Consider the following 24,205-nt stretch of genomic DNA (forward strand, 5'->3'; position numbering starts at 1 on the left):
ATATGTGAAAATACATTGTGATTTGGCAGGCGAGGAATATAATATGCAGTATTAACCAATTTTACTTTATCATAAAACCATTTTTTAAAAGAGGCCATGTCTTTCATGTAATATGTTTTGTGTAAAGGTATACTTCCAGTTTTCCATGTAAAATATGAAAAAGATACCCAAATCAATTTCATATGGAAAAAGTGAACTTTAACACCAGGCTTCATCTTAATTGTCTGTGGTAAGTATACCCATCATATAAGAGCTTTGGGGCACACACAGTGTAATTACAAAAATATTACATATCCAAATGTGGAGCTATGTATAGCTCCAAATTGTGGATATCCATATTATATATCCAAATGCCAAAAGCACAGGAATATTTATACATGTGATTATTCATGATGCTCATTATTGATTAGGTCATCACAACATACTAAAGTTTTTCATTTTTGGATAGGCGACACACCAAGGAGACACTTACTAAAAAGAAACATTGAAGTGAAAATTCTTTCCCTACAGGCATTCAGCACTTTGCACAGGGAGCAGGAAAAAAAAAAAAAAAGTGCAAAAACGTGCATAAGTTTGCTAGATGTGCATAAAGAGAGATGTAATGGAAGTGTGTGGCCGTGGCTTATGGGAAAGTTTTAAAAGGAAAACTATGAAAGGTAATTAGGAAATTGAGAATTGCTGGGAGGTGGTGAGGAATGGGATTAGGCTGTCACGGCAGATTAATGTGCCCCAGGCTTTCACTTCTGGGACCTGGCCGAAAGCGACAAGATGGGTTTTCATTCCCAATAAATGAGTATAAGAGATTATGCTAGAAATGAATAGAAGAAGTCTCCTAGGAGAATATACTACAGAGCTGCTTGGTACTGATATTTAATCATCGGGGGCAGCTGTAATGGAGAGGGAGATGAGTGGGAAACGTGGTCCCTGGAGAAAACAGGAGAGAGGTGTTCACAGAGGACTTGCCAAGCATGGTGGGATAGCAGCCCTCTCTGCCTATTGATCATTCACTGCACGCGCTCCAATACTTAAAAATTTAGAATAAAATATGAAAATGCAAAGGTTTACTCATCAGAAAGGCTAAGAGAATAAATCATATTGTGCTATAACTAAAGTCACAACTTTTTATTGTAGAGGCATTTTGCATTTTATATAGTAATTTGTCCCTTGCTAAATGTCTCTTGTTTCTTTATAGCCTTATATATGAATAAAAGGTACTGTATGCTTTGCCACATAATAATTGGTGCATTTAAATCCCATTTCCAAATCACTTGAAAGGTTGGAATTATCCTGTGAATACTTTAAGGGAAGGGACTCTTTGTTATACTTCTTTATTTCTCCCACAATGCCTAGCACAGAGCCTTGCACAATAAAGCACTCAATTATTGTGGAATAACAAAGGAAATAAGGATTAGATTTCTTCTTAGGGTTTTTCTAAACAATGGCACACTTACTGAATAAGTCTTATTCTAATCAATAAAAAGGTAATCCCTTCCCCATGATGTAAAAGGTCTCTTCCAGTATTCACTGTTGAAGGAAATTTTAACTGAGGTTGGGTGCAAAAGTGACTCTCTTAGGTAGAAGCAGGGCTGATGGACATCCCATGAGCTGGTAAATTGTGTACAAGTTTAATCGTCTCGAGGAAACACGTTGGACTATCTTGGAATGGGTAGATTTGATCATGTGGTATGAGGATGCCAAAAAAAAAAAAACAACTGAATTCTAGTATCATCAACTTAATACCTATCTCATATGTTGAAAGTTGTTTACTCTTACACCAGTCGCTTGAGATTGGGAACCTTAGTTTCCATTTTTGTAAAATTAAGGTGTTGAAAAAAGATATGACTACCAAGGTTTAGTTCAGTTCTATGACTGTTTATGGCTCTGTGTCTTGATTTGCTGGATGTCAAAATATATTTTAGTTTTCCAGGGCTCACATATATGGCAAGGCAGCCAATAAACTGGAAGCTCAAAGGCCCCAAATAAATATCACAAAGTCACGAAAGAGAGTATGATGCAGTGGTTAAAGAATGGCTTTCGGAATCAGATAGCCCAGTCCAAATGCCATTCTACCACATTCTGGATGTATGAATTTGGGCAAGTTAATTACTTTCCTGAGGCTCAGGCCTTCCCTCTTAAATGGAGACAAAAAATATCTGCCCTGTAGCTATGTTGGTGAGCCCTGGAAGTAGGAAACAACACATCGTAGTTCTTCTCTTGGTCTCAGGGACTGTTAGTTGCAAAGAACAGAAATCCATTAGAAGCAGCTTCACTAAAGAGAAGGTTGATTAAAAGATAAAATGAACTCTGACAGAGCCCAATTATCACAAGTGTGGTTGGGTCTCCTGGAAAGGGAGGAGAGATGTGGAAAGCATGGATCAAGTCTGCTTTTTCTCTGTCTTTCTCTAGGGTTGTACAATCTCTTTCTGTTTCTCTCTGGATATCTACTTCTTCTCTTCTCTCTGCAGATTCCCTTTCTTGTCTCTCTTATCTACTTGATGTGGTCATCATGGCTTTCCCAGAATGGCAGCCTAGAGCTCCCAAGTCTCTGTGGATCTGCATCTTGGATCTCAACAGCTAACTGAGTCAATATCATTCCTAGCAGATAAAATATGATTAGCTGTGTGTATTCTCAGTCCAAAATGCTGAGAGGTCAACTGGCAAGAAGGGCTGTCATTCTCAGTGTGATACACAGGCTTTCTCTGGGAGGGGACTTTGGTATCTAAGCACAAGCATTGTGCACTTGATTCTTAAAAAGAACCCACAAGGTGCTCAGTCTTGTTTCATGAATATAATTCTAATACATTTATTTCTTCTTTATGCATAAGTGGCAGAATGGTAGGGGGCTGGAGAGAGTGTGCTAAAGGAAGATACACTGATAGTGATGCCATTGACCTGAGAGAGAGAGGCATCCTAAAAAATAATGAAATGCAGACACAGGAACTCAAACATAAGAAATTGTCAGACTCTGTAATGAAAGTATACTCAGTTTACACTTCAGTAGGCCCCAGGGACACTATTGTCTTAAGTGCAACATCAAACCTTTGTGTATAAATACTATGTTTTATAATAATCTATAAAAGATTATACTTAAGAAATCAGGAAACTTTATTGAAAAGCTATATTAAAATTGTTAAATTAGTTAAAATAAAATCTCATCCATTTATCCATTCATCATTCATTCATTCACTCATCAAACATTCCTTGTGTGTTTCTTATGCTCTTGGTACTTGTTACGCATTACAGGTACTCAAGAAGAAGGAAAGACACAGCAGTAAATCAGCAATTAAAATGTAGTGAGATGCATACTTTTGAAAAAGCAGAGGGCATTATGTGGGCACAGAAAATTGCAAAGGGGATGGTACCTCAGGGATAAAGCCCGGAGGGTGATGCTTTCAGAGGAGTTTTGGGGAAAGGAGAAGAAGGGCATTCCAGACAAGGCAGGTGGCATACCGGGGATCAGAGAGAGGTGACTAACTGGACCCTCTCGAGCACTCCAAATAGCCCCTGTGTCTGGAACACTGATGTGCTGATGGGGGTGGGGGTGGAAGGAGTGGGCGCTGGGCCAGGAAAATGGGCAGAAGCCTGACTGAAAAGGACCTTCAGAGGCTAATGTAAGCAATTTGAACATTATCCTGAAAGTCACAGGAGGCCAGTGAATGTCTTTTAAGCAGGAGAGTGATCTAGTCAGAATATTCGTGAATTATAAAGATTATTCTGGAGTGCCAGGGAGGGGGAAAACCGGAGGAGGGAAGTTGGGCTGCTTGTTGTAGCAATCCAGGACAGATGTGAAGAAGCAGCAGTTAGAGTAAGGATGCAGAGATTTAGACTTTGAAGGGTGCTAGGGAGAAGATATGGGTCCCTTGTGGATTTCTGGTGCTGCCATTCACTGGGATAGAGGAAAAGAAGAGAGTGGGGGACTCCAGTAGGAAGAGAGTTCTCAGAAGGAGGGAGTGGCAAAATGTGCCTGAGGGCAAGAAGGACCAAGAAAGAAGCTTTGGGAAAAGGGGCCATTGGTGGTCTTCCCTGGTAAAGCGGCCCTGGAAGCCATGTGGAAGGCAGGGGCTGAGGAAGTGAAGACAATGAACAGACAACTCTCCAAGAAGACTGACTGGAAAGGAAGGAAGAGAAAGAGGACGGAAGCCAGAGGGAGAAGTGGGGATCGAGGTGGGCTTCTTCAAGATGGGGGGGAATCATTCACATTAACAGGATGCTGAGCACTAGTAGGAAGGGGAAGGAGACACAAGGCAGAGAGAGGAAGATTGATGGAGTGGGGTCCCGCAGGAGGGGGCAAGGAAGGCACCCAAAGCTGAGGTGGAGGGATTAGCCTCAGACGGGAGGCAGCACAGCTCTTTGGCTGACATAGGAGGGAAGGATGAAAGGATGCGGCCAGACAGATAAGTTTCTACATGGCAGGGGAGGAAATTGAGGGAGTGCTCAATTGATGGCCTCAATTTTCTCGGTGAAGGAGGAGGCAAGGTGATCTGCTGAGTGGTGCGGGGGTGGTGGTAGACAGGGGCTGGTTTAGGAAGGGAGAAGAGTTTGGTACACATAACTGCTAAGAGCAATGGGGGATGGAGCTGGCTGGGGACGCAGAAAGATCAGCGGGGAGTACAGAGCCGCCAGCTGAGTTGGGACAATATATATCTGGTATGTCTCAGACTCTCGCAACCGTGACATTTTCTTCCAAAGCCTTTAAAAATCTAGGTAGAGTAGCAAGAAATTGAATTGTTTGATTGAGCCGGGGCTGAGTCTTTGCAGAGTAGATGTCACAGCAGGTTAAGAGGGTCAAGAAATCATAGGATATTGAGAAGAGAGAGTTGAAGTGATGGGCTATAATAGGATCCAGGATGCATAGAGAAGTGAATAAGATAAAAATTCATTTGCTCGATCAGGAGTAAATGCAAGATGCCAGGACTCCAAGGACTCAATAGGTAGATGTTCCAGGAACAAAGTAAGTGGTGCGCTGTTGACATTCAGTGGGCTGTTGAAGTTCAGACTGTGGAGGCAGACCTGTTCAGGGGCTTCGAAATCAGTCACCTGACAGTTATCTTACTTCTTTGTTGAAGCCTGCCTTAACTTCTCCATCCCCAAACTTTTTGCTCCAGAGTCTGAGCTAACATATCATTTTGTTTGCAAACAGAGAGTAAAAAGAACATTGAAACTGGATCCTCGATCTAAGTTGGGAGATTGGGGTTTTGGTCTTATTTCCAGCACCCATACATTCTACGGCCTTGGCCACAGCGTGAGCCATGGAGCAACGGTTATCTTGGCCAGTCCAACTTGCTTAGGGGCAGATTATTCTGTCTGTGCACATTATGTGCTCGCACATCCCCGGTTCTGATGCAATCCTTTGTTTCCCACCTTTCTGTGGGAAGACGGATGAGAGCAGCAGAGACCCTATTCCTCATGTCGCTTTACTTCACTGCAGTTTATACAAACTCACCATTAAAGAACCTGCAAGAGATTCTATTGGGTGAAGAAAGATATTTTGCTTCATAAAATTTCTTAAGACCACTTTTATTTTAATGGTCTCAAAACCCGATTTTGAGAGTAGCAAGTCCAAGATGCTTATAATGCCATGAAGGCAAATATTCTGGGAGAAAAAAAAAATAGGCCCTTTAAAATCTGAGCTTTGTTATCTGACTGAGGTCAACAGAGACAGACCAAATCAACAAGCATGACATGAAGGGCAAATTTGCAATTAAAAGAAGAATAGGGAATTATAAAGATGGATGAGCCCCATGACATGCACACCCAAGTCTGCGTGGCCTTGGCCTCAGATGCCAGATATTAATGCTTTACTCTTTAGCACTCGTCACCTTTGGCTCTGAACAGAAAGGCAAATGCATTAAAATAACAACAATTAGAACACTTACTTAGCTTGGAAGGCATTGTTGGTTCCCCTGTGGTCAAGGTCATGACACAGGCATCCCACAATCACCGCTAAAATTTCCACCTCGGTCAGAATCTCTTGAAACCCTGCGGTCTGGGAAGAAGGGAAAATGGCACAGTCACTACTCGGGGCAGGGAGGATGGATCAGGTTTGTCCTCTGAGCAACAGTCTGCTCCGTTTTCATACTCACATCATTTAAGGAAATGATTAACTGCCACCCCCTTCGATGACAGTCAGTTGGGTGGTCAGTTGCAGAGCCTAAGGTCCCCACAGTGATGAATTAGCTGGCTGTCATGGTGGCCCACCCTGGCACACCAGGACACAGTTCAGACTATTTTGTTCCCTTTTTAGAGAAGAGGCAGCACTATCCGGATACAGTGACAGTTTGGCAGCCGCCCAGAGCAAAATGTGTTTTGTAATTCTACATTGCAATGATGAGCATCTAGTGGTATGAGGAGAAAAGAGGGCTGTGAATTGAGAAGTGAATGCTATATCCATCAATGGCCACTCAAAGGAAGGCAGGCAAAAGAAAACACCTTTCATATATACATGTATATTAAAAGAAGCAACTTAGAGGTACTCAGATTGCTACATGATAATATTCGAGAAGTTATCTTGTGACTACCTTAATTCATATTAGCTTGGAAGACAGATTAAATTTATACAGATAATAAGGCAGGGTACGTCTTGAAAGCTAGGATTTGGCAGACGATTAGGCAATGCAGATTGAGCATCAGGTGGAGTATTATTGCATGGAATCCCTTTTTTATTAGCCTATGGTAGCATGCTCGTGGAATGCATAGGCTGGATGTGAGATCTTTGGGGATCAGCGTGATGTAATTACAGAACCAAGGTTGGTTGGTTCCTGCTGTCCTTCGGTTAGTTTAGAAGAGGAAGTGAGCCTCTGGAAACACAAGTCTATGCATTTTCTTGACCCAAAGCCTTTATGTTTTCCCCTTTTTACTCAGTTAAGTCTCCCATTTCATTACTTATTAAAATCTTTATCAGAGGGCAGGAGGAGGGGGAAAGTGGAGTTCAAATTGCTTCCTTTTTCGTGTATGTTTTTTCCCCAAACCTTGGACCAATAGGTAGTATCTGTAAGACACTCCTTTAGAGCAATGAAAACCTTGTTTTTTAATTGATTACATTTTTATTGCAGAAATAACTGAATAATAAGTTTTTGTGTTGACAATTTTATTTTTAAAAATTAAGTTGGGTCCCTTGCTACATTTAGAAATACACATAATTTCACTAGCACAGCAAATGGGAATGTTAATAAATTGTCGGGGGAGGGATGAAATAGCCTCCAGCAAAGCTGTGTGCGCCCCTTCATTTTAAAATTTGGAGTTGGCTGCTCATTTTAAGTTAATTTTATTTTACTTGGAGTATTACCTGAATAGTTATAAAACAAAAATCAAATCATGGTAAGAGGTTTCAAATCAAAAACAGTAGTCTCTCATCCTTTCCCCTTCCTGACTCCCAAAGGCACTTAATCTTTCCCTAATTTGGTAGTTATTTCCTACCATATTTCTAGATAGTATGTCCGTATTATTAGCACTTGGTTATTCATCAAGTATGTATATAGTCCTCCTTCTGTGCCGACAATCCTAAGAGCTCTCCAACTGTTTCACTGACTTAAATCTCACCACCGCCCTGTGGTCCTAGGAACTACTGTTATCCCCAGGTACAGATGAAGGAATTGAGGCACAGAGAAGCTAGGTAATGTGCCCAAGGACTCACAGCTAGTACGTGGCAGAGGTGGGCAAGCTCCCAGCATCCAGGTGCCAGAGTTTACCCTTAAACACTGATGTCTTGTGACAGGTGAGAATTCTCTTCCCTTCCTCTCTTCCCTCCCCTCACACTCACAATGCAATCCAGATCCGTACTCTCCATATAAATATTCACAGCTGAGCCAACTAGTATCCAAGGTTTGTTTCCTTTCCGATGTAAATGTTTTTATTTCCTGGAGTTAAGATTTCTTTGAACATCGAAGTCTTCTCATATCCTACACAGCTCTCTAAAGGCTCACAGCATTTCTTCGATGCCTTCCTGTCCCGGGGACCCCCTGTGGTAGTCTGGTCCTGCTCTTTGGTCTGGATTCTCTGTGGGCTGTCAGCTTTCCTCTCCTGGGGGTGACCTCGAGGGTCCTGCACCCCACACCTCTCTTCTTCCTCAGTTCCTCCCTCACTTTGCAGGAGCACATCTGCCAGTGGCTTCATGAGAAAGGGTGTTAACTTTTCAACACTGGGGAGTGCAATACTTTTGAGGCTTTGCATGATTGAAAATGTCTTTATTTCTCTATTCAATTGTTAGCTTCCCTGACAATTCTAGCTTGCAACATTTCCACTCAGAATTTTGAAAGACTGCTCTATTGTTTTCTAACTTCTGAAGCTGTTTTTGAGAAGTATATCCAATTCTCATTCCTAACAAATCAGATGTTATTTGATTTTCTCTCTCTTAGAATCCTCTCTCTATCCCTGGGTTTTGGCAATTTCACAAAGATATGCTTTGGTTTGGGACTTTTATCCCCCATCGTTTTGCTTGGTGAGGCTTTTTAACCTGCAGGCTCATTTTCTTCAGTACAATGTTTTTGTAATCTTATATTTAAAAAAATAATTTCCTTTTCACTATTTTTTGGGTCCTATTTGAATGGAACTCCAGTTGGTTGGACATTGGACTTCCTGTATTGATCTCTTTATATTCTTGTCTCTTCTTTCCCATTGCTCATATTGACTTTTCCCTCTGAATGTCCAGGAGTAATAATTTATAAGCATTTTCTTATCTGTTGCTCCTTTTCTCGTAGCATGCTATTCTCTCATGGATGCATTTTCATCTCATCTTTTTGAAGATAATAATTATAATTCCTCTAAAATTCTCTTCTGCTCCTTGATTGCCTGTGTCCTCTGAAACTCTTTTTCTCCATATTTGCTGGTTTCCCTCAAATGCCTGATATCCTTGAGCGTCTACTCATATAAGAGTAAAGCATTATAATGTTCACCACACACCAGCTCATGGGGGTGGTATCTGTAGATTGCTGGGCCTTACCACCAGGTGAGCAGAAGGCCAGCTGGTCTTTTGTTGGACATCCCTAAATGTCAGTATCTAAGCTCATTTTCTCTGGACTTGCCAATCTTTTGCTTGGAAATGGTGTAAACGTGCGTGGTGGCATTTTGAGAAAAGAGAACTGTATCTCCTCATCTTTGAGAATGTAGACTTTCACTTAATTCTCTCATTTTCAGGGTGTACCTCACCCTAACTTTTCTTTTGCTGGTGTCCCCAAGTCAGTTTAGTTTCTCCAGCAAATATCCTGGTTTCCTGCATAGGTGAGGGGAAGAGTAGCCCTCTGACTACATGGAGAAGGGGTGGAGACTTGGGGACTCAGAGTTTTCAGCACCTCCTCACTCCACTTCACCCCATTTTTTATTTTATTTATTTATTTATTTATTATTTATTTATTTAATTAATTTTTTTTAAAGATTTTATTATTTATTCATGAGAGACAGAGAGAGAGAGAGGCAGAGGGAGAAGCAGGCTCCCAAGGAGCAGGGAGCCTGATGCGGGACTCGATCCCAGGACCGTGGGATCATGACCTGAGCCGAAGGCAGATGCTTAACCATCTAAGCCACCCAGGCGCCCCCACCCCATTTTTTAAATTATCTGATGCCTCCGGTTCCTGAGCCTTGATAGATTCTGGGGAGATGTTTCTCACGTGTACCACTTCCTCTATCCCCTCACCTTGAAGGCACTTGGGTTAGATCTTCCTTTTCTCTGCTAAGCTATGAGCCATCCTCTCTCCATTTTCTGCCTTCATATATTATGGTTCCATAACATATGGGATGTGTATCCATTTCTTGTTCTCCTTGCTTTTTGGGGGTGATTTTGAAAGGAAGGAGTATAAAAGTTTTTATCTGTCATCTCTGTCATCTTGAAACTTTGTTGGGTTTGGATCTTGCTAATAATAAGTAAATCCTGAAAGTCTATCAAATAGGAAATAATTATCCAGAATACTGTGGAAATCAGTGCTATAATAAACAACAGAACTGCACTAAAATTTACAGAGGTTCTGCCTGTGAAAATGTTATTGATTAGAATGAGCTGATGAATTAGAATAGTAAGAATAGGGATAATGTTAAAGGTAATTAGACTAGAAATTTAATTAGAAGTTGAAAGCAAATGCTTCTAATAGACACAAGATCAGAATCCTGAGTCATTTTTAAGCTATCAGTTATCACCCATTATATAATATGATGGAATATATTTTACTATAATGTTCTATGCAGCCCGTCTCCTCCCCCCGCCTCCCTCGCCCCTTCTTGGCAATCCACATGTAGGTCTTAAACTATTTAGATCATGGATACTTTTGAGAATTTGATAAAAATCATGCTCCCTCTTCCCAGAAATTATTCTATAAGTTTATGGTGTTCAAAGACCATGGAGCCCACCTCTAGATCCTCAGAATAAAGAGTCCCTGAAGTCCAGCCCACTCACAGTCACAAACATATTTACCTCTCTCAATCGTGATACCTGAATTACTGAAGCAGTACCTGTCTCTTGACTGTGATTTAAAGCTGCCTGGTAAATGGTTTCTGAGAATCATCGGGCTTGAAAAGTGTCCAGCTGCCAGTAAGTGTCCATTTGCCCCTCCCCTCCCACATCCATCTTCCTTTGTGCCCTCTCCATTCAGACCTCCACTTACCCACGTTGAGGAGAAAGAGTCAACTGCCTGCTGAGGACAATATACTTTCAAAAGAGAACACAGTGGCCATGAAAAGTATATTTTAATGTATTTATCCCATGCCTGCCTCTATTTTATTCTTTTATTTTCAAATATAATTATATCTTTTCTGTTCTTGACCCAATAATTATGGGTTTTATTGACCTTTACATTAATCTGTTTTTTCACCTGTATTCCCTCATAGTCCATATAAAAAATGTAAAGCAGTGAATACCATATATATAAGCAAAGAGATAGTCAAGGCATATGGACCCAGTTCTCACATCACCCTTTCCAGAAAAGCCTGTGACTACCCTCTGAGCAGGCTTCCAATGATCATCCTTTCTTGGGCTAAAACATATGTTGGGATAATCCTATTCCCAGCTACCAGAGCATATAATCACCGGAATCCAAAAAACCCAGACAATTAGATTGATTCACAGGGTACCCTAGGCTACCCAATAATTTCCTATCATCTGGTCAACATAAGATTTAAACCAGCTAGGATATACTACCATTTCTAAGCTGACCCCATGTAATAGTAGTGAATGGAGGAAATCATGGGCAGAGAAAAATGACTGTTGCTTTGTGGCTCTGTAGAATCCAAAAAGGTCTAAAAAACAAGAGCCATAATATCACAATATAGATGGTGCTATAGAGGCTTCGTTCATTTAACAAATGTTATTAAGTGCTTATTGTATATCAGGCAACTGATATTGTGGATAATGATTTCGTATCTGAGAAAAGGCTTGGGATAATACTAACAGTAGTTAACACTTCTATAGTGCTTGTGTATGCCAGGCACTGTTCTATATACTTCAAATCCATTAACTCATTTAATCCTTATAAGAACGCTCTAAGGGAGATGCTGTTCTTATCTTTCATTTTATAGATAAGGCTATTGAGGCACTAAAATGCACTGTTAGAATGTAACAGAGGTGGATTAGAACTCAGGCAACCTGGCTCCCAAGTGTGTTCTCATCCACTCTGCTATTCAGCCACTAAGGTGAGGGTGTGGGTACAGTTATGCAGCTTTTAAATACTCTTGTGATGATACAGTGTTAGATGACATGGCTTTAAAGAATCAGTTGAGGGGCGCCTGGGTGGCTCAGTCAGTTAAGCGGCTGCCTTCGGCTCAGGTCATGATTCCAGGGTCCTGGGATCGAGCCCCACATCAGGCTCCCTGCCCCGCGGGAAGCCTGCTTCTCCCTCTGCCACTCCCCCTGCTTGTGTTCCCTCTCTCGCTGTGTCTCTCTCTGTCAAATAAATAAAATCTTTAAAAAAAAAATAATAAAGAATCAGTTGGTGTGTGCTTTATTCCACAAAGGAATATTCTTGAGTGGTGATAGGTTGATATTGCAGAACCACTGGACATCTTGCGCCTAAACATGAGCTCGGGTGCATCAAGACGTAACTGATCATAAAGAGTGATGTACAAATAGGTTTGGAGAGAAAAGAAAGATACAATGGTTTATATGTAACATCCCAACTTTACTCAATACCTGCACAGAAAAAGACTGTCAGGACATCAAAATGTTACCAATAATGGGTTCACAGTTGACTTAAAAATTTTCCTTTGTGTCCAAAATTTCCATAAAAAACATTTATTCATTAGAATATATATATGTGTGTGTGTGTGTGTGTCTAAATTCTGTTTTGTTTTAAGAGTAAGCCCATGTTTCATCAAACTCTCCTAGCTCGGAATAAAATAGTGACAACCTCACAGGTGTCCTTCACTCATTTATTCATCGAGCGAATATTCATTAAGCATTTGCTCCATGTTAGGCACGAGGGAAGCACTAACATCTTGAAAAGTGTCCATTCATTCATTGATTCATTGAGCATATATTTATGAAGCATTTACACTGTTCCAAGCACAAGGAAGAGAGCACGGAGGAAGACAGGAATGACCCTGGCCAGCCTGAGGCATGCTGTAAAGGTCCCCTTTCTAGTGAGAAACCATCACAACACTGGCTGTGCTTTGTAGGAAAGACTAATGTTGGAAGAGGTCAGCCACCCCTGCTCTGTTTCTGGAGACGGTAGATTATGGACTGCAAGACCCTTGTCGTGTATTCGGCTCCAGCATGGGAAGCTGAGAGAGTGATGCCAGAAGTTCTGCCTTCACATTTGTTTTTGCACCTGGTGTCGGAGGTACTGAATGATGAGGGATTTCCTGAGTTCATCCTGTTGATTTCAAGATCTAGCACATGGCAGACAAAGAGGGAGGGAATCCAATGATGTACTAGGAATTCTTAATGGTTGCAGAAATTCCAGACTTAAGGTTCTTGGCTCCCCGAATGTTCCTCCATGGATGCTGACAGCCAGGCACTAAAGCAGAGCCCTCAGTGGATTGGCTAAAGTTGAGGGAGAACACGATTAGTTTTTGTAGAGATTTCCTTCTCCCCTTCATTTTTCTCTCTTTCTGGATAAGAAGAGGTCACCATTCCAAGGGGTTTAGAAGAACATGGTTTCTCAAGGAAGTGTCCCTCTAGAAGAATCTGCACACCACATCCCTAATCTGTGTCATGTCTCAACTGACCTATAGATGACTTCCAACTTCAAAGTGATGTGAGCTTGGGGCCAAAATGCTGCATTTAGACAAGAAGGGTTTAGTTTCTGGTTTTCTTAATTTCTGATGTGCAGAGTGTTGCAGATCACTGTCTGGGGCCTTTGTTTGATACATTATTAAAATCAAGTTTACTTTAGCCAAAGAGCACTCTTTGAGGGTTTCATTGTAAATGCCACATACAAGATGCTCGTGTCTCTCTGTGAAACTTAGATCTGCGAACAAGAACCAAAGGTTCTATGAGAAGGGGGCCTTCAGTCACCCTCCCGATTGAGCACATAGCCCGGTGTGGGTGGATCAGAGTGGTGAGAGTTGTTAAGTCACGCGTTTGGCCTCCATGGGCGTGTATAGGGCAAGCCCAGCATGTTTCTCTTTGGGAATCTGTTTGTTGGCTTCAAGATGGAATGGCTACCTCTCAACATACAAATCCAGGGAGCAGGCTGATGGGTATCAACCTTTTCAACTGCTACAAAGCAATGAGTTTAGGCAGAGGGCTTTCTCAAGCTTTAAGATGGAAGTAGATTTCAGTTGCTTACCAAGAGTGCTTATGAATAAATTTACACTACTTGATGCCATATCCTATCTTCTTTTTAAAACAGGATGCTATTTCTGCCAACCAGGGCTTATGTGATGAAAACACAATGGGGAGGAGAACAGGTATTCACAGCCACAATCCCCTATTGGGAAAAAAAAACCCTACTGCACAAACCAGAGCATCTAGATTTAATGGTCATACTCCTTTGGAATTTACAGTAATCTTTTTCTGCCAGTATTTGGGTGTGCTAAGCTGAAAAAGAGGCACTTAGCCCTATTTTTGAGGTCCAGAGACCAGAACCTCTCCAGCTGTTAGGGGACCACCATCTAGCACTATGTTTACATGTCCCCTTCACCAAAGCATGTAGTGTAACACAAACCAGTTGTAGTTTGTCTAATTATCCATGGGACTAGGGGTAGTTTTGATCAAACTTGCTTCTCTTTCTCCTCGAGATGAATGCAGCCAAATACTGATTTAAATCTATAATGATCCTTCCCTTACCAACCCAAGAGTTGGGAAAATCTTACAGTCTACATTGAAATACTCTCTCCTACAACCGGAAGCCTCCAAAGGCACTTGTCATCAAAGAGTAAAACCTAAGTCATATTTTGGATATATCGTGACTCTCAACCTCAAGTAATGTTGCAACTGTTTGCCCATGTAAGTCTGAGAAAGGCCAGGGAGCAAAACTCAGTGGTCTGTTTGGTGTAATTGCGTATGTTGAATGAATGTTTGATGCATGAAAAAAAAATTGGGTTGATTCTAATAAATTTTATAGAGTTATTTTTAAACCACTTCCAAGACTTAATTTTTAACCTACCTATTATCATAATTTTTAAAAATTATTTATTTTGGAAAGTTAAAAGCATACAAAAAGTGGAATACTAATAATGAACCACCACGTCTTCATTATCCAACTTCAACAACAGGATCCATGGTTTGCTGGTCCTGTCTCATCTATCTGTTCACATGCATTGCTTTGTTTGTTTGTGAGCTAGCGTCTTTCAAAGCAAACTCCAGCATCGGTCAGCACTCTTTATTTCATTCTCAGGACGTCAAATAAAAACTGGCCGAATTATCTCTGCTCTCATATTTTGATAAAATGTGTAAAAAGACATACAAAAGGTAGAAGGAAAATTTCAGAGTGGATATCCTAATAAGACTTGGGAAAAACAAAGTTTGTACTTCAATTTAGATAATACAAGGACTACATATCTGTGTGCATGCAGCACACACTGTATTTCAAAAAGAAACAATAAAAAGCATATTCGATTCTTAAGGACTTAGCTTTCAACACTAAAAATAGATGTGCTTTGTGATTTTTTTGAGGGCAGAGACTTTTTGTTCATGTTTAGAAAGGTAGTTTATATTTTGTGATAAATTACTAGTGAACTGAATATAATACAGCATGTGGTTTGTGAGCACAGAAAATGAGGCAGATCACTTGGTGAACATTAATTGTGCAGAGACAGACCTCTCCAAGTACGAGAAGCCAGGTTGATGAGTTTCAAGACTATGAGGGCTCTTCAAAGCTTACGCAAATTTTTATTTGCCATTGTTGAGCCAAAATTAAACACTGGACTCATGAAGAATTAAAACTTCTTAAAGCTCCCAGCTTGACACCTTGAAGTGCCCATTTCCAGCCCCACGGAAGTGCCATCACTAAGTTATAAACCAGGGAGAATGGAGGTGATGCTAAATTACCATGGCTTTGCTGCTGGGTCTCCCTGACCTGGAGGACTCGGCTGGTGTCATAAAACACAAAGCGACAGATTAAGCAGTTTACCAACACCGTAAAAATCTCAAGAATAAGTTCCCTTTAATCAAAAATCCTATATTGTAACAAGGCAGCCCGAGCCCTGAAAGCACATTCATTTCCTCACAAGCCTGTGTCCATGAGCAGGAGCTTATACGCACCCCAGAATACTGGACATGATTATGTTCATACACTTTTACAATTTACATGTCCTAAGAAAAATACCCAGCTCTGGCTGATGGTGCTGGAGAATTTATTTTCACTAGGAAGGGAATGACCCATAACTCATGAATGGCAGCGCTTAAAGTGAGTTATGGAGGTTACTCTCCTGTGTGAGGAAATGGATTGGATTATCCTTCTGCCCAATTGTATGTTTGGTTATTAGCGCACCGGGTTCTTAATTATGTGTGGCTTTGCCTTTTTCCTTTTATAAAATAAATGTGGATAAAGGGAATGTCAACTAGAAGCATGGTGTGCTTAATTGGGGCTCTCAGAGGTGGCCAGAGAGAAGAAAAATAGAAACCTTCTTAAATGATGAAAAGGCAGGACTCTTAAATGTAATTTAAGCACAGTATTCAAATTGATTAGTGCCCAGTGCTGATATTCTGCAAATACACTGAAAATCACTCCTTTCCTAAATTGAAAATTTGCCATCTTTAAAGTTACACTGGAAGTCAAGACGTACCTACATGAAGATTAAAGAACTGGCTTTTCTAACATGCAGATTTTATCGCATTGTTATGATGACGCTGCCATTTATTTTCAAGTAAATATAGTAGTTACTACTTATATGAAAAGGAAATACAATGTGAAAATGATGTTTGATGATTATAAACATGATTATCGTTTGTTACTTTATTATAGTCAGTTACAGAACAAAACATGTAGATCTCTCTGGACCTCCCAATGTGACAATCTACAAAAAACACCTAGATTTCTGTTGAGATTAGGATTCTGGTTACTTAGTGAAAATATTAATTCAAAAATTTAATTGGTTCTAAAAAAATTTTTAATTGACCTTTGTCCTTCTTGGGAGGCCAGGGGGGTGGGGGTGGGGGTGGTGGGAGGGAAGAGAGGGAGTGAGGGAGATTTCCAACTGTGCTTCTCAGATCTCTTTCCAGAATAAATTTTCTATCTCAAAAATCAAGGACTTCTCTGAAAACAGCAGACAGCAGACAGCACATTATCCTCAAGCTGGTGAATAGGATGGATTTTTCTCCCTAAACGTCCCTTCTGCTCTCTAGTTTGAATTATCAATAAAATGACTTGGCTTATCTCTGAAAATAACCTTGTTGACAACACAAATATGGACTTAAACACGCTACCTCCACATTTAAGATTTAAGAAGCCCCCGTAAATGTCAGGGGGTGTCAATGTGTTTGCTGTGATACTTGGTTATTACTAGTGTTTAACTGCAATCCCCCTCCAGCGCCATGCCGCCTGCACCACCGTAAATTTTAATGTGATCATGTGCTCTTCTCTTTTCATATCCAATGAATTCTGCAGGATCATAATATTCTATATGAACCCTAGCTGAACCTTAGTGTGATATGAAGAAAAAACAAGATTTCTAGCAGTGATAGTTGTTCATCGTTTTATAGTTTTTTAAAAAACTGGACACTAGGCAACATGAATAATATTACCCTCAACGAAATCCACTCATTCAAATGCATCTCTTTTGAAAGAGCCCTACAGGATGCTGGGCATGGCCCAAAGTGCTAATGAGTACATTTATGGGATAGTAAAGAACACTGACTCTTAAGGAAACCTTTTTTTATCCCCCCTGGAGAATCTGTCAGAACTCATACATCATTTATAAAACCGAAAAATGTCTCCGTAACCTTGGCACTACCGCATACCTTTTATTCCACAGAATACAAACAAAAGCACAGTCGTTTTCCCTATCTGGTCTGCATTGTGAATAGGAGAGATGTGTTTCTCATTGTTCATTATGTATGTGCTTAATGGAATATTTATTCTACAAGCTTCCATAAATAAAGAGAATTTGTATAATTATTCTTGATCTGCAGGTTTTTATTCCTTGTTTTAGCCCCAAATAGTAACCGTGCTGTATTTATCCAAGGAATTCAAAATATTTGGTAAATTCTAACTACCTAAATATCTCTTTAGAAGCAAGGAATACTACTGAAGCTTTCATTTCTAAATTGGGAATTTCAGGCCAGAGGTGTAGAATAAATTAGTAAGTCATTAGCAGGGTTCCCAGTGAACTAAATTTCCACCGTTTTATATCAAATTGCTTATTCTTCAAAGCAGTTCATTCTTTTTCCCCCATAAAGGAACAAAACCGATTTGTTACCTAGACATGAGGTTGAATACTTTTGCAAAACATAATTCTGAGTCAATAAGTTTATTTTCCATGTTCAAAATGATTTTAGGGTTAAAGGTTTGGAGGCTGGTGTGTAGATTTACTACTTGCTTGTCCTGTTGTACATGGTGTCATAATTTGCTCAGCAGTGACACACAACTATGCATCTTCCCACTCTCAGAGACAATGGGCTTAGAAAAATACATGCACAGATACAAGGTCACATGGAGAATGTTCTAGTATTCCTGCTAACAGCTCTGTGGGCAAGGCAGTCATAATACAGTCTGACCTGATAGGAGGGGCTTTTTTGGACACACTTGCTTTGGTGGTGCCTCTTTTAAGAAAAGAGTGTGGGAGTGTGTGCCTCATTATCTCCTGTCCTAGAAGAAAAGAAGTACTCCCAGGGAAGGTTGGGAAGGTTTTTTTTTCCTCCTTTCTTGGCAACTGGCTGGGAAACTTTGCCTTGGAGCGCCATCTAGAGGAAAACTCAGCATATGTGCGCCATGCTTTCTTGGCTTTGTGACTCAGGCCTAACGAATCCAGTGTCGGTTGGTGTATGGTAATTTTTTTTTTTTTAAGAGAAAATTCTGTTTCTAACTCAATACATGGAAATAGAATATGAGATAACTAGAATGGAAATAGAATCACTAATGAGAACAGAACAGTGAAAGCCCCTACTAGTTTTCAGCAGTGTCTGAAGCTTTAATACCCATTCTGGGAAGTGAGTAGGTTATCATTTTGCCATAAGCTGAGGTTGTATTCCAGAAATTAGAACTGATGAGTAAATTAAATTCATTTTTTCTTCACTGATCAAGTAATTTTTTTTCACCTCTGTAATTATTTTCTTAGTTAAAAAATTCTCGTTAACCAGGTTGCCCATGGTCAAGTTGAAGAGACTGCTTGTGTTAGGGACAAAAGTTGATAATTTCAACCTATTGTAACCCTTAGTCAAGTTCAGCAAAATCTAATGAGCAGGAAATGATATCTTTTCCAGATGTGGCTTCTCAATTCAGTCTGAGGGAGAAAAAAATAACATTCACCAGTGTATTTTTTTCAAAGCCAGGGTGGGAACTTTAACAGAGAATTCTCCCCTTTTTGAGCTAGCATTCATACAAAAACAAAACCCAAACCTTCTCACACAGGGCTACTCTTCAAGGTTGCTGAGCAGACTTGCAAAAATAACTATACCCTTGAAATATTCTGGCAGTATGAATACCCCTGTTGTAATAACAGAGCTTGAGAGTTCTGCTTTCTTTCAGTTCCTGAAAAGGATCAAGTTTGTACTTTGGAAACATATACTGAAGAAAACTGGGTATGTATTTCCTTTTACTCCTAAGTGTCCTCCCTGACCCCACTGCTCTTGCTAACTTACCCCACCCCAACTATTTTAAGGCTTGTCATAGAAGTCTGTTTCTGTCTTTTACATCTCTAACTCATAATAGCAAGGCCATTCCTTTTTTCCCCTTCGTCAAATAAGGCTCCCGCTGACTTATTTTTGGCAAATCACCATAAATCCATAGGTTCTCCAAAATAACAGGTTAACGATTTCTTTATTGAATGTCTTCTGTGAGTCCGACACATAAACTCTGCACACAGAAAATGATTCCTTGTCTACTGAGATCTGATACGGAAAAGCAAGATGAAAGTGTGTTTTTTTCTGTTGTTTTTTTTTGGTGTGTGTGTGTTTAAGCAACATTGGCACTTGAGCAATTAAGGCTAATAGTTCAAAGCATCTTCCTCCCTCATTTGTCTGGCCGACTGCTTTCATGGGGTATGTTACAGAAGGACAGGGTCAGTCCAGTTTTTCCAGGCCAATCTGCTTGCTCCTTAAGCAGCTAAGGATCCAAAACAGATGTCTTCCAGCGTAAAGCGAAGACATTTTGGTCCCATCTTCTCATGCTATATGCACATTGGCGTTCAAGTTAACCTAACACACATCTGTTGAAAACCTACCAAGTGTATGAGGGCATGCAAAGTGTTGGCGAGGCCCTCAGCAAAAAAATGCCCTCATTGGGCAAGCAAATGAATGTTGTTGAAAGAATAAGAAATGATCTCTTTGGCCTCAAGCTGCTGACTCTATAGCAAAATGAGGGACCTGTGACTTAAGATACACAGCGGAAAGAAAGATACATTGTACTAGACACAGTGCAGAGATTGAAGTAATTATTGATGCTTGGGGAGATAGGGGAAGACTCTGGAAAAAACTGGCATAGATCAGTGCCTTCAAGGATGAGTAAAATTTTAATAGGCAGAGAACGGGACAGATCATTTCATAAGGAAGGAGCAGAACAGTATTTGCTCATTTGGTCAAAGAAAAATGTATATCATTTGGAGTTCCCTATTTTGGGTTTAAATTTCAGTGTGGGTACAAAGATGTAAGGTACTTAGATTTATGTTATAATAATTAAAACTTGTATTCTTTTCTATTTTATATGGTAAATATGTTTATACATATAAATATATGTACATATATCTACATACATATGTGTATATGTATAAAACCAAGAGGCCAGAGAAGCCAATATATTTAAGCCAGAAAATATTTTACTTGATTACAGTTTAACAGTATAAGTGGAAATAAGGCCAAAACAAGCCTTATTTCTTGCCAGTAAATGGAGACAAATAGAAGATTTGGTTTCAATTTTTGCCACAAACATTTGCTTTTAGTTTAAATTCCAAGGCTTACCTCTGGCCAGTGGCTCTAACCATCTCCAAAAACCAGACTACCACCTTCCCTGGGTGACAGCCCCTAGAACAGAGATTTTAAGCCTCGTGTGCCCCTAAGCCCTAACAGCATTTGTTCCTACTTCTTTCTTCCCTTGCCTCCCGGGGCATCTCACAGATAAGCGTTCTTTCAGGATTTCCATGTTCCTGTGGGTAATGTTCACGCGTCCTGACTGTGGCTTTTCACCAACCGAGAGAGTCTTATCCAGGGATCCCTTATGTTTTGTTACTCAAGCCCCTGTCCTCTGCAAGAAGATTACTTTGAAAATCCAAGCATTTCTTTTGTAAAAAGAACCAGTTTCCCAAGATAAAACACTGAAAAGAGGCTCAAGCAATCATGCCAAGACTACACCTGCTTCAAGGTGTCAGCGATTTTACTGCCTTAAAGTCCAGAAATTGTTGTGAAATATATACTCCCATAACCAGGGCAGGTAAGTTCCAGTGTAAAATAAATCACGTGGCAATTTGTCAGAGAAATGGAAATGCGAAGAAGAAGGCCTCTAGGCCCCTACAAATGACAGATGACCTTCCACTGCTACCGAACACACTTACTGTGAGCATCGCAAACATCAGCTGGCACACGTTGAAGGCGTGTCTCCAGTTGTGGTACAGAACCATTCGATAATTTTTCCTCACTGTCAACAGCCACCTACACAGTGTCTGAAATGGGAAGGGAAAGGTTGTATCAGGCGGTTGGATGTGTCTCCAGTGGGCTGTTATCAAAACGATGCCTTATGTCTGAGTCATCGTCACCACCCAAGCCTTTCCACAAACCTCCCAGGGTTCTCACGGTAATCCCAGGAGGTGTGCAGGCTGAGTAGTATCATCCTCAGGTTGCATTTGGGCAAGCTGGCTACCATGTTGTCCTAGGCAGATCGCCTTGTCAGAACATCTTACCTCATAGTCAATTTTAAATTTCTGTACCATCCCCAGCTCCATGAACATCCGGAGAGCAGCTGTGATCATGGCGTCAACATCAAGAGAGAAGTCATCAAAATGTATGTCATCGATGGCAAGTTCTGACACCAGAGGGACGTTGGCTGCCTACAAAACAGAAGACAGAAGTCAAGCCAAGTTCACCAGCTTTTCCAAAGCCCTCATCTTGCTCTCTCCTTTCCTGCTTATCAGACGTGCCACATAAATCAGACCTGACCTGCACTTACACTCCGATAGAGCTAAACTCTGAGCTGGAAATGTTTTTTGTTTCGGAGCTGCAAATGCCCCAAGCAAATGAAGAGGGTGGGAGGGGGGAAGGGAAGCTAATCTGAAGGGAAAATATACACACTGGAACTAGTCTGCAGAATTTAGAATACAAAGCTGTCTAGTTTACTGAAACTGCAGTCATACAATATATTCTGATGCATATTACAGAGCACTAAATGCAAGAAACATCTGGTTTTAATTGCTGCTATTTTAATTTTAATTGCTGCTATTCAGAGGAGGACATGGGAATACACCCCTTTGCCTTGTTTCTTGTATTCTTATATCCTTGCGTTGTGTATCCTTATTTCCGTTTCTTGTGTCCTTATATCTTGTAGCTCCGCACATGCCCTTTGTTACACACATGTTCTGTATATTCAGAAGGATGGAAAGGATCAGACAGAGCATCTCTGGCACAAAATGTTTTCTTAATAGAATAGGCGACGTTTGGAGGATCAGCACCAGCGTTATGTTTCACCAAAAGAATAAATTTACAATATCGTTTAGTTTCATTCTACATAAACATCACAATGTAATTACAATACTGGTCATACATATTCAGGGTTTTCAAAACACCCACGTGAGGCAGCCGTCCATCAGTTGCCCCACACAAACTTAAAGGGAAGAACAAAATCTTAGGGAATCATTTTCATGCTGATTTCATTGGGTTCACCATATCCTTTGGGCCACTCTTGGTAAGGGAATAATTTCTACCTTTTCAAGCTATCGGGGATATTCTGGATTCATATTTCTAGTCTATTCACTGGGTGTAAATTACTCAAGGAGTTATCTTCACCCTGGGACTAATTTGGCTGAGCAATGAAATCCAACGCTGGTCACTCTAAGCATTCTAGAAACCATATAATCAGTCCTGCCTTCCCAACTCCATGCTCCTCCATAAGAGTTTACATCTCTAGGCTAAAATCTGAACACTGTTTATTCCCCACAACACAGAAGAACAATGAACAAATATAAAAATATGGTACCGTATTAACTATATGCACACTGTTGTACGATAGGTATCTGGAACTTTTCACCTTGTGTGGCTGAAACTCTGCACCCAATGGACAACTCCCCATTCTCCTCTCCCCTGCAGTCCCCACAACCACCATTCTCCTTTCAGTTTCTATGAGTTTGATTACTTTAGATATCTCATGTAAGGGGAATCAGGTAGTATTTATCTTTTTGTGATTGGCTTATTTCACTTAGCATAATGTCTTCAAGGTTCATTCATGTTGTACCATATGACAGGATTGCCTTCTTTTTTAAGGCTGAATAATATTCCGTTGCATGTGTATGCAGTTGACACTTGAACAACATGGGTTGGGCTGCATGGGTTCATTTATATGTGGCTTTTTTTCAGTAAAGACGACACAGTACTGTAAATGTATTTTCTCTTTCTTATGATTTTCTTAACGTTTTATGTTCTCTAGCTTACTTAATTGTAAGAATACAGTACCTAATACATGCAATATACAAAATATGTGTTAATCGACTGTTTATGTTATCAGTAAGGCTTCTGGTCAATAAGGATATTAGTAGTTATGTTTTGGGGGAGTCAAAATTTTACACAGATTTTTGACGGCATGGGGGTTGGCGCCCCTAACCCTCATGTTGTTCAAGGGTCAACTGTAATACATTTTCTTTATCCATTCATCTGCTGACGGTTTAGTCTCTGTCTTAATCAGCTTATCTGTCAAGCAATCATTTTCATATATCAGAGGTTTCAGAGTGTTAGAGGTTTTCCTTAGCTGTATGGTCATCTTTGATTTTCAGCTTCTGTGTACAAGTCAGGCTCTAATAGCTCCTGTTAAATCTCCTGCAGCCTTCTCTGGAGGGGGAATCTAACTGAACTGTTTCCTTGGGAAAGCCACCAAATGTGGGGTATCTTCAGGACTTTGCTCTTCAGCTACTCAGATTCCCCAGAGAAGAATCTTGCGGGTGGAGCCTGGCTGGGAAGGGGCTTGGGGGAGGAGCCCCAGCACTGGTTTCTAGCCCTTCATTCAGCCCTGTGTGCAGCCTGTAGGCCTACCCTCAAGCTCTGCGCTGGAGTCTCCCTAACCCAAAGAGCAGCTGTTATACACTCTTAAGCTACACACAGCTCTCAGTGTTTATGAAGTGGAGGCGTGAGACAAAGGATCTGGAGATGTCACTGTTTCTTAGATTCCCCATTTTCCTGGACATAGTCCCACCCTCATCCCTACTTCCAAAGGTACTTAATTAGCCAGTTCTGGAGCTATCTGGGAGGGGCTCTGTGGTATAAATTTGTTTGTCTCTCAGCTTTTCCCATGGCTGGCTTATTTTGGCTTTCTTGGGTTTGCTAAATTACTTAATATTTATCCATCTGTTTTCTAGCTTTCAAAATTTTGTTATTATTAAGTCCTCTCCCAATTTCTTTGCTTTTGAGAATTTATACCCTAAAAAAAAATTCTTCATGATTTTTTAGTGGGGCCTGAGGCAGGAACAAAAGAAAATGAGTCCGTTTACTCTA

General features: G+C 40.5%; 1 protein-coding gene across 1 annotated transcript in view; it reads right to left on the reverse strand.

Annotated features, from left to right (window-relative positions):
* Positions 1-24,205, reverse strand: part of PDE11A (phosphodiesterase 11A) — a 375,594-nt gene that overhangs the window by 69,819 nt on the left and 281,570 nt on the right. Inside the window, exons 11-13 of the mRNA XM_021703017.1 lie at positions 21,412-21,558; positions 21,067-21,174; positions 5,877-5,986 (exon numbers count right to left, since the gene is read on the reverse strand). Coding sequence (XP_021558692.1) covers positions 5,877-5,986; positions 21,067-21,174; positions 21,412-21,558 — 365 coding nt within the window. The remainder of the gene's footprint in view (positions 1-5,876; positions 5,987-21,066; positions 21,175-21,411; positions 21,559-24,205) is intronic.

Source organism: Neomonachus schauinslandi, chromosome 3 (assembly GCF_002201575.2).
Source record: "Neomonachus schauinslandi chromosome 3, ASM220157v2, whole genome shotgun sequence".
NCBI lineage: Eukaryota > Metazoa > Chordata > Mammalia > Carnivora > Phocidae > Neomonachus > Neomonachus schauinslandi.